This window comes from Talpa occidentalis, unplaced genomic scaffold (genome assembly GCF_014898055.3).
Source record: "Talpa occidentalis isolate TD23 unplaced genomic scaffold, MPIMG_talOcc4v2.1 talOcc4.12, whole genome shotgun sequence".
Taxonomy (NCBI): Eukaryota; Metazoa; Chordata; class Mammalia; order Eulipotyphla; family Talpidae; genus Talpa; species Talpa occidentalis.
The window spans coordinates 38,792,786-38,803,529 of record NW_023601212.1 but is presented as its reverse complement, the minus strand read 5'-3'; the positions used below and the strand labels follow the sequence as shown (position 1 = coordinate 38,803,529).

The 10,744-nt window shown below is 47.9% G+C and overlaps 1 protein-coding gene across 1 annotated transcript; it reads left to right on the top strand.

The window, feature by feature from the left end:
* The first annotated feature begins 9,186 nt into the window (after positions 1–9,186).
* On the top strand, positions 9,187–10,391 carry ICAM3 (intercellular adhesion molecule 3). The gene is made up of 2 exons (XM_037505757.2): positions 9,187–9,989; positions 10,111–10,391. Exons 1-2 carry the CDS (start codon positions 9,698–9,700, stop codon positions 10,329–10,331), a joined length of 513 nt encoding a protein of 170 aa, XP_037361654.2. The 5' UTR covers positions 9,187–9,697; the 3' UTR covers positions 10,332–10,391.
* Positions 10,392–10,744: the final 353 nt, after the last annotated feature.

Here is a 10,744-nt window from a genome sequence, read left to right as displayed (position 1 = left end):
TTTATTATGGGAGTCTACCTGGTGGTGCAAGGGGTTAGTCTCAGCACTATGAAGCTATCAGCAGCCACTGCAGCATGAGTCCAATCCCTGGTCAGGGAGGTGACCTACATGGCACAGCAGATCTCTCCTGTCTCGCCCACTGCTCCCCTAAGCAGTGTATTTCAGTCGGTCTGCCTGTTCTACTCCCCACTCTGTCTCTGGTGAATCTTCACACCCCCCACACCCCTCCCACACCTCTGGCTAACACCCAGCTCTTGCGTGCATAAATAAGTAAACATTTAAAAAAAAAAACCACAACTTTTATTATGGACAATTTAAAGCATATGGAAAAATGGAGAATAATGTAATTACCTTGCACTTAAGCAGGCCAGCATCAACAGTTCTCAACCCCCATGGCAAGTCTTGTTTCAACTCTACTTCTACCACTGCAATTGGATGATTTTGAAGCAAATCCCAATCATTTATTTCACCCTAAAAACTTGGAAAGATAGAACTGAACATAACTACAATATCATTATCACAACTAAAAAGTTTAACAATAAAACCTCAGTATCATTGTATATGTGCTGCCGAAGCAAACACAAAACCTCAGTATCATTGTATACTCTGTTTAGATTTTCCCAACCATCTCAAACATTCGGTGTGTGTTTGCAGCTTGTTCAGATAAAAATCCAAATGAGGTCCCTGCATATTTTTTGAGGACAGGATCCTTTGGTTTGAGGTTCTTTTTCCTTTTTTTTTTTTTTTTTTCTCTTATGACACTTACTGAAGAAATTAGGTTGTTTGTTCTGTAGATTTTACCAGTCTGATATCATCCTTGCAGTGTGGTTTAGTGCATCTTTCTGTCCTTTGACAGACCAATGGTCAAATTCAGCTTCCGTTTTTTGGCAAGAATTTCACAGAGGGCGTGGCACCCTCTCAGCTAGAGCTCTGCTGGTCCTTCTTTTGTGACCCAAATAGCCAAATAGCCACCCAGATCCATCAGGAGGACTTTTCATTCTAGAAAATTGCAAATACACTGAAAAGCTGGAAGAAGAGTACAGTGAAAACCCCTAGTTTCTACAATGAATTTGCTAAATTCATTGGGTACATCGTACTATATCCATCTATCCATTCCTTTGCTCATTCATCAAGCCGAGCCATCTCATTTTAGATACAAATTAAAATAGGTGGATGTCATTTTTTAAATTATCATTATATTACACAAAATACAATTTTTAACATTTTAACCACCTTTTTAAAAGAATTGCTTTTATTATGCATACAAAAACTGGGGTGTAGGCCTGAGGTGGGAGGGTAAGAGGATTCACCAGAGACAGAGTGGGGAGCAGACCAGGCGGATCCACTGAAATACACTGCTGAGGGGAGCATTGGGGGAGACAGGAGACGACTGCAGTGCCATGTGGGTTAGCTCCCTAGCTGGGGATTGAACTTATGCTCATGCCACAGTGGCTGCTGATAACTTGATAGCCCTGTGACTCCAGGGAGACCCCATTTATACCACTTTTTACGTGTTTGATTTCGTGACCTTAAATATATGTCATGTCATCAATACCATTATCCCTTTATAGAATTCTAACATCTTCCCAAACATAAACTAACTCCCCATTCCCTTCCATGCCCTACCCCTACGTTCTCTGTGATGTATCTGTTCTAAGTGTTTTATGTAAGTGGTAGATTTGTCATTTTGTGTCTGGCTGATTTCACCTAGCATAATGTTTTCAAGGTTCATCCATGATGTAACATGTCAGAATTTTATTTTTAAGAAAGAAATAAGCCAGTTTGTTTATTCATTAATTTGTCGAAGGACCCTTGGCTTGCTTCCATCTTTTTGTAATCCCTGGCTGAAGTCAAAAGACTGTTATGGGTGGTGCCCCCTGGAGGGGGTTGCTGGTAAGGATAGAGAGCCCCAGGGAAAATGCTAAAAAGTATCACATTTGGATGGGTGTCTGATATGAAATATTAGGGACTGAAGAAGGGGGCGTGGATTCATTCAGTATTTGGAATTAAGTGTTTTTGGATCTTCAGTGTTTAAGGTCAGTGATTTTCAGCTCCCATTGTGCTGATCTTCCAGAAGGCTGTTGTGGGCCTCTGGAGATGGAGGCCTCCAGCAGCCAACCTCAGAGAGGAAAAGTTCTGAGGCTTTGAAATTAGCCGAGCAACTGAAACTGTTCTCGGTTTTGCTGCTGTTACGGCCTGGCAGGGAAGGTAAAGACCTGGAGCAGGGCACCTAGCTTTACTGCATGTGTGTCCGTTTGTCAGGTCGTTCAGCTGCTGCAGCTGCTGCCCTGAGTGTCGCTTGTCTGGTGCTGCACTGGGGCATTTCAGAAGCTCCAGGAGCATCTCCTGTTGTGTCTTCTGTTGTCTTGGTAAGTTGGAACCTGGCCTGAAGTCTGGCTGCCACGTGCTCCAGGTCGGCAGAGGCCGGAAGACGCCATCTTGGACATGTGGCCTATGGTTTGGGAGAGGAACTCTGCATCCTTAATGACGCCATCTTAGCTGCTTTTGTTTTGGACTGAAAACACTGGCTACTGCTTTGGGTGAGGTAAAGGCTATTTTTGGCTTCAGTAACTTTTTTTTCCCCCTGGTTTGTTAAATAAATCCCATTGTTGTTGTTCCCTTAGCCTGAGTAGTCTTGCAATTGTGCACACAGGTGAAGCACTCAGACAGTGACCGGTAAACTATTTGCGCAGTGTCCTTGGCCAGTTTTAGCGCCTCTTGCTGCCCTGTATCATTTTGACTACTGTGAATAATGCTCTTAGAATTGGTATGCAAGCATCTGAGTCCTGCTTTCAGATACCTAGGAGTCAAATTGCTGGATAATTTATAATCTTTTTTGAGAGGCTGCTAAACCTTTCCATGGTAACCATACCATTTTATATTCCCACCAACAGAGCATGAGGGTTCCAGATTCTCCACATCCTCACCAATACTTGCTGTTTTCTGTTTCATTTGGTTTCTTTGATAGTAGCCATCCCAATAGGTGTGAAGTGGGATCTCACTGTGGTTTTTCACAATACCCTGATGGCTAGTGGTATTGAACAATTTTTGTATTTATTGACCATTTGTATAGCTTCTTTGGCAGAATGTCTTTCTAAGTGCTTTGCCCATTTTTGAATTGGGCGTTTTTGTTGTAAGCTATAGGAATTCTTTATTATCTGGATATAACCCCTTATGAGGTATACTTACAAATACTTTTGATTTGGGTTTTAGTTGCTCTCTCAACTCCATGTGGAAAATAGATTCTTTGCTAGGTGGGCAGGGCAGCAGAGGAGAGGCCTTTGTGGGAGGGAGAGAAGGGGTGTGGCCTCAGAGATGGGGACAGTGCAGCAGCGTTGGGTGCCCTCAAAGTCCTTAACAAGGTCTCTCTCTAGAGCTCAGGTCAGAGGTATAGGTGGCAGGGGAGTCCTGGGAGATTGAATAGTGATAATGGGATTGACTACATGGCCATGGGCCCTTCTCTTGGAACAAAAAGACCTGATGCCTGGAGCAGGCAAGGAGTAAAGAGAAAAGGAGTAAGGATCAATTACAAGTAGTGTTATAAACTATAAATTTGGGGTTTTAGGTCACACCCAGAAAGTCAAACTCTGAACTGCAGGAATGTCTTTACTTGGAGTTTGAGATGGCCAGCAAGGGAGTTGGGGGACAGACATCACCCCAAAAAATAAAACCTAGGACCTCCCCAGTGGTGCAGTGGTTTGAGCGCAGCACTGTGAAGCTGTCTGCAGCTTCTACAGTGCAGGTTCGATTCCCGGCTGACCAGGGAGATACCCACATGGTGTGGCAGACCTCTCCTATCTCGCCCGCTGCTCCCCTCAGCAGTGTTTTCAGTCCATCTGCCTGTTCTGCTCCCCATTCTGTCTCTGGTGAATCATCTCACCCTTCTGTGCCTCTGGTCTGTACCCCAGTTCTTGTATAAATAAATAAATCTTAAAAAAAAAAAAACCCAGCTCCCCAGTTGGTGGGAGTGTTGTGATTATCTAAGGGGAAGGAATGTGAGGGGAGTGTCTAGGTGACATGAGTCACGGTGTGTGACCTTCCCAGCAGGGTGTTTTCTCAGCAACTAGGAGATTTTTGTTACTGATACCACTAGAAACTCAGAGAGACAGAATTTTACTAGGGACGTAACACAATCCAAGTTCTTAGGACTGCAGCACGGCCAGTTGTTTAATCACCAGGAGGTGGGGAGCGGGGGGAGAGAACAAAGAGCAAGTACAGTTTAATTCCACTTAGTCCTAATTTTCAGTGTAGGACACTTTTTGTTGCAAATTGGAGAGGATCCAGCTACAGTGTCCTTGACAGATAGTGGCTCAGGGCTTAGCTGTTCCCCAACTCCCCTGACCCAGCGCCATATATGGGGAATGGAGGGACTGCCCCCCCCCCCAGCAGTGACACTCCCAAGACCTTAAAAGTCCCATAGGAGCCACTGCGGTGGCCAACACAAAGCTTGGCACAAGTGCCCAATATATGTGGACTTCTCATTTTCATGGCTTCACTAATCTTAGGGGCCCCTCATTATCACACCTAAATCTCTTATTTGCCCCCAAGGACTGTTTAAGATCTCATGTTTACCCCTTGAGGCCCTACCTAGAAGTCCCCCCACCTTTCTGTCCCTTTGAAAAATCTTACCTTATCACTTTTAGGACAGTGCCTATGGGTCCCTCATCAACTTCCTCTCTGGGAACTGGACACTTCCCTTCATCTAAATTCTACAGGCAGCCTCCCTTGTGGCAGAAGGGGTTAAGACGCAACCTATGAAGCTGTTCACAGCCACTGCAGCACGGGTTCGATCCCCGGCCAGGGAGCTACCCACATGGCGCAGCAGACCTCTGCAGGCTCGCCGCTGCTCCCCTCAGCAGTGTATTTCAGTCAGTCTGCCTGTTCTGTTCCCCACCCTGTCTCTGGTGAGTCCTCTCACCCCCCACACCTCTGGCCTACACCCCAGTTCTTGTGTGCATAAATAAATCTTTAAAAAAAATAAATTCTACAGGAAAGAAGTGGCTCATCTTCCTCCACCCCCAAATCTACCCAGTGTTGAGCAGAAAGGAAGACAGTTGCATCAGCCAGCAGTATTACAGCTGGGAGGAAGGAGGGGCAGCACTATAATTGAAGTCTGCCCTGTGGGAGACTCACCAGCACACTTTGCCTTACCGAGCCCTACCTGGGCTTCCCATGTAGGACCTCAGAGAAACAGAGTGACAACCCGCCCCCCTCTCCCCAGGCCTGGGCAAGGTGCAGTCCTGACTTCTGCAATCTTAACCGTGGCAACTTCCCCTGAGTCACCGTCCCTGCTTCCCTCTGCTCTGGCCACAAACTTCTTCCTGCAAGCTGGCCCCATGGTACCTTCAGCACCACTGTCTGGGGTCTGCTGGACTCTGCTGGTCTCTCTGCTTCTGGTCTGCTATAGGCTGCCCTCAGGTGAGGCATGGCAAGCTGGGGTGGGCTGGAGCTGAAGGATTGGTAGGGATAGGGGACTGGAAAAAGCAAAAGTCCCCACATTCTGCTGCCCTGGAAGCTGCCAACACTTCTTATACTCAGTTCTGGCAGAGGGCTCACCACTGTCCTTGAAAGAAAATAGTGGACTCTTTAATATAGTCTCTAGGGCTCCCAGATGTCTCTCCAATATGCTCTCTCTCTCCCTACTCCATCTGGATATGAGACCTCTGCCTATGCTCTTCTCTCTGCCAGGGTCACACATCTCCTTCTAACTCCTCCTACTTATCCTTCAAAACTGACCATAATTTCACCCTCCTCCAGGAAGTCTTCCCTGACTTGCTTCCTTCTACAGGCTCTTTGGGCCTGTCCTGGCCTCTTTCTTAGCTCTCCCCAGTCCTGGATTGATCATTTGCCTCTCCACTAGACAGGAAGCACCAGCAATGCAGAGACTATTATAGCTCTACAGGAAGAGATGTTTAACAGTAGAGCCTACAGAGGGATGGATTGAAGGATGTTGGAACAACCTCTTTCCTCACAGGTGCCCAGAGGTGGGAGGTCCTGCTGGAGGTGGAGCTGAAGGACCAGGTGGTGCCTGCTGGATGGTCCCTCTTGGTAAACTGCACTACGAAGAGACCTTCTTCTCCAAGGAGCAGGTGGGTGAAGGCCAAGGCTGGGTAGCCTTCCAGCTCAGCAATGTGACTGGTGACAGCCAGATCCATTGCTCCGGCTTCTGCAGTGGCTTCCAGATGGCATGCTCCTCCAACATCACAGTGTATCGTGAGTGGATGTACCCAACCTGGAGGTGGGACTGGTTTAGACAGTGGTGGGAATAGATAGCCAATGGCACTGGGCAACAGGACTTGAGTCTATAAAAATGGGCCATTGCTCAGATTCGTTTGTGTGTGTGTAGGGGGGTGGATGGGGCAGGGCAGGTATCTCAACTCTATGTCAGGGCAACAGTTGTGAAATCAATTTATTTGGGTCCCAACAAGCATTTAAAAAATGCTATTTCATGTCTCTTATTTATTACTTTTGTTTTTATGGCAGTAAATTCATGCAGTCTCAAAAACAAAAAGTATAAAAAGGTGTAAATGTCAAATCTCCATTTGCCTAGTCTGGCTACCATTGGCCCTGCTATTAAGTGTCAAAACTAGGTGCTCATTCATCCTTACAGAAGCTGGGGTACTTCTGAGCCTCACCTCACAGATAAGGAAACTGAGTCACAGTTTGGAAAAGTTAATTGCCAGGGCTCAGAGCCCCTGCTCAGAGGAGTCAGCTCCCTGGTTCCCATGTCCCTGCTCCTAAAGATGACATTTTCCTCCCTGCACCTCTGTGTCCTTTATGGGTTTCTCACAAATCTTTCCAGAGCCTCTGCATTTAAAAGGACAGAAGACAGCAAAGTGGGGCCTCCCAGTTGGCACAAGGGGTTAAGTCTCAGCACTATTAAGCTATTGGCAGCCCTGTAGCACAAGTTCGATCCCTGGCCAGGGAGCTACCCACAAGGCACAGCAGACCTCTCCTGTCTCTCCTGCTGCTTCCTTCAGCAGTGTATTCCAGATCTGCCTGTTATGTCCCCACTCTGTCTTTGGTGAATCCTCTCACCCCTTGCACTTCTGGCCTGTACCCCAGTTCTTGTATGCTAAATAAATAAAGCTTAAAAAGAAAGATCATAAAGTGCATCATTCATGGAGACTACTGTTTAGTGAAGACATAAATATAGTGCAGGTGGGTAAGGGTGTGTATGCTCCTGTGTGTGCTGGTGTCTGTTTATGTACCTATGTATATGCCCATAAGTATATATGTCATTATTTCTGCGCGCTAAATTGTACATGTGCTCTATATGTGTGTTTGTCTGTGTATATGTCCGTCTGTGTGTATATGTTTCTATTTGGGTATAGCTCCTTGGGAATGTGTGTGGATGTCTGTGTCCTGGCTGGTGTATGTGTGATGATGTGTGACTGTGTCTGTGTGTCCATGTGTATTTCTGTGTAACATGTATATCTGAGTGTGGTTTCTGCATGTCCCTCTTTCTGTGAGATGCCTTTATGCAGTGTTGTGAGGGAGCCTGTTGGTTGTGGCTCATATCTTTACAGTTCTGTGTCATGTTGGATAGCTTGAAATTGTCTCAAATATTCACACAGCAAATATTGACAGAGGCTCCATCAGGCTCCCTCACCCCAGCTCCCAGAACTCAAGCATCACCAGCACTTGCCAGGTTACTACTCTCCCTGACTGGTGGTACCCAAGATTAGGATGGAGGCCTCCTTGTTAAATATTCCAAAATTCTAATTATTGAGATGCTAAATATTTTTTTGTAGCACAGTCTGTGGTCCTGTATGATAGCTTGAGATTTAGGCTTTAGCTCTTGAGAGGTCAGTGAGGTGTTTCCATAGGAGGTACAGGGTACCAGAGGTTTGTGAGCCACTGAGGGGCAGCTGCAGCAGCTTCAGGTACCCTAAGACTGTGTCAGAGTGACACAAGAAGTTGCCCCAGGTAGGTGGATCATGAAAACATTGAGTGTCTGGGACTGACTGGGGAGGGCTGGGCCAAGATCTGGGAGATGCCAAGATCAGAGTCCAGGCCAGGGCTGAGAGAAAGGGCCAAGGGAGTCGCTTGGCAGGTGGGCACATGGGTGTGACATTTGGGAACAGATATTAACTCTGGCTCTGTCCCTTCCTGGCTGTGCTTCCTTGAGCAAATCACCTCACCTCTACACTCTCTGGACCTTGATTTCTCTATCCATAAAAAGGAAGCATAAGTAGAGGCTATTTCACACAGCTGGAGTGTGAATGAAGATAAATGACATCTGGAAAGTCCAAGGAAAGCTCTAAATAAACCGGAACTCTAATTTTTATTATTAACATCAAGCATTACTCCCCTTCCTGCTTTTTTTTCCCCTGGCGTACTTGGGAAGAGATAATCTGAGTTTCATTTTCATGCCTGGCAAGGTGTCTAACAAAGCAGGAAATAATAATCATGAAGCTAATGACAATAGCAAACACAATGACACACTTCTAAGTTCCCTAGATTTATTAACTCAAAGTTCACACTTCTGCACCCAGCCCCCTCTGCCTCTTCTCCACACCCTGAGATGGGTTTTGCAGGACTGGCTAATAAGTGTTATTATCCCCTCTCTCCCCTCCATCCCAGGTTTGCCAGAGCATGTGAACCTGGCACCTCTGTCTTCCTGGCAGCCTGTGGGCAAGAACCTCACCCTGCACTGCAAGGTGGTAGGAGGGGCGCCCAGGCCCTCCTCACTGTGGTGCTGCTGTGAGGGGAGAAGGAGCTAAGGCAGCAGCCAGCAGTGGGGGAAACCACTGAGGTCCCCTTCACCATGCTGGCGAGCAGAGAGGACCATGGCGCCAGTTTCTCTTGCCGCACAGAACTGGACCTGCGTTCCCACAACTTGGGACTATTGGAGAACAGCTCAGCCCCCAGAAAGCTCTGAAAGTTTGGTGAGGGAAGGGACTCATCCAGTGGTTGTATGTAGGGGTACCCTGACTGTGGGACTCCTGAGAATGGGATATCTGGAACTCAAAGTTTTAGGAAAACATGCCCTGGCCATTGGGCAGTGACCTCATATGGGAGGCCAGGGGCGAGGAGAACTTTTGGCTGTGCGGGTGTGTCCTGGGGGAAGGGGAGCCCCAGGCAGCAAAGTATCCTGGAAAAGAGGGCCCCAGATTGGTGGGAGTTGGGGGTTGGAGAAGAGCATGCTAAGGGAAGAGCTGCATCCACAACTATGATGTTCACCCTTCTTCCCAGTCCTGCCCGTGACCTCCCCATACCTTGTTGTTCCTCGGTTCCTGGAAGTGGGAAAGTGGTGGCCTATGGGCTGATCCCTGGATGAGCTGTTCCCAGTCTCCAAGGCCTAGGTCCAGCTGACCCTGGGGGACCAGATGCTGAATGCCTCAGGACATGCTCAAGGGCACAGCCATTGTGAGATCTGAGGAGGGCGTCCAGGAGGTTATCTGCAATGTGGCCCTGGGTGATGAGAGTCGGGAGCAATGGGAGAATTTTACCTTTTACAGTAAGGGGGGCCGGGTCGATGTTACAGGAGTGGTTAGTGGCCATGACACAGGGAGATTAAGGCAAAGGGGTGAAGCCTTACAGGCTCAGTAGGAGGAGATGGGAAGAGTGTGGGTGGGAAGAGTGAATAGCAGATGAAGCAGAGCGTGAGTGGCCAGGGTGTCAGGTTAGAGAAGCTAGGATACTCCATAGGCAAAGAGGTGGGTGGAGGACGAGCCTTGATCAATAGGGGGGCATGGTCAGCAAACTACTGGACAGTGGTCCATCTTTAGGCTTCCCGGGGCTCAACCTGTCTCTGAGCCAGTTCAGCGTCCCTGAAGGGACTACCGTGAATGTGACTTGTGCAGCCGGGGCCCGAGTCCAGGTCATGCTGGATGGTGTTCCGGCCACAGCACCAGGACAGCCAGTCCAGCTTCAGCTAAATGCCACCGAGAATGATGACAGGCACAGTTTCTTCTGCAGTGCCATCCTGGAAGTGGATGGGGAGTTCTTGCACAAGAATACCAGCGTCCAGCTGCATGTCCTGTGTGAGTAGATCACTCTGATATTTAATCCCTTATCCTCCTGATCTCGTAAGACTTGATTCTCCTTTGCCCTCATTGTGCCTTGAATGTGCTGGATGTGTCTGATCATCTGATGGTCCCACAGATGGTCCCAAGATTGACACAGCCAAACGTCCTCAGAGCTTGATGTGGAAAGAGAGGCCTATCTATGTCCTGCAATGCCAGGCCCGGGGCAACCCGGACCCCCAGTGTTTGCAGGAAGGCTCCAGCCAACAGGTACCCGTCGGGACCCCATTCCTCGTCAAGTTAAACCATAGAGGTACCTATTACCTCCAGGCGACTACTCTCCGAATACACACAACCTGACTGTGGTGATTAACGTTCAAGGTGAGCCAACGCAAGGCCTTGGGTCAAGATGGGAAAATTCAGAAGGGGTTAGTGTGTGCTTATTTACTTTTCGCTTCCTTGTACAGATCGGAACCCCCTTACTATCACCATCGTCCTAGCGGTGTTAGTGATCTTGGGCCTGGTGATTAGTGCAGCAGCTATTGTTTATGTCTTCAGGTTGCAGAAGCGGAGTGAGAGTTATCATGTGAAACAGGAGAACACTTGGCTGCCCCTCACGTCTGAACAGCTCAACGAATCTTTGAGGAAGGTGCAATCCTGAACTTCTGGCCACCGGGATACTGGGCCGACGACGACGGGGTTTGGCTGTATCTCCGGGTTCCGCACCATTAAAGCCTTAAAAATCCGGAGTCTGTGACTTGATTCTACCTGCG

Excerpts from the sequence above, each read along its gene's own strand:
- ICAM3 (XM_037505757.2), top strand. The coding sequence starts at position 9,698 with ATGGTCAGCAAACTACTGGACAGTGGTCCATCTTTAGGCTTCCCGGGG. Across the intron at positions 9,990-10,110 it reads CGTCCAGCTGCATGTCCTGT|ATGGTCCCAAGATTGACACA; the intron begins GTGAGTAGATCA and ends ATGGTCCCACAG.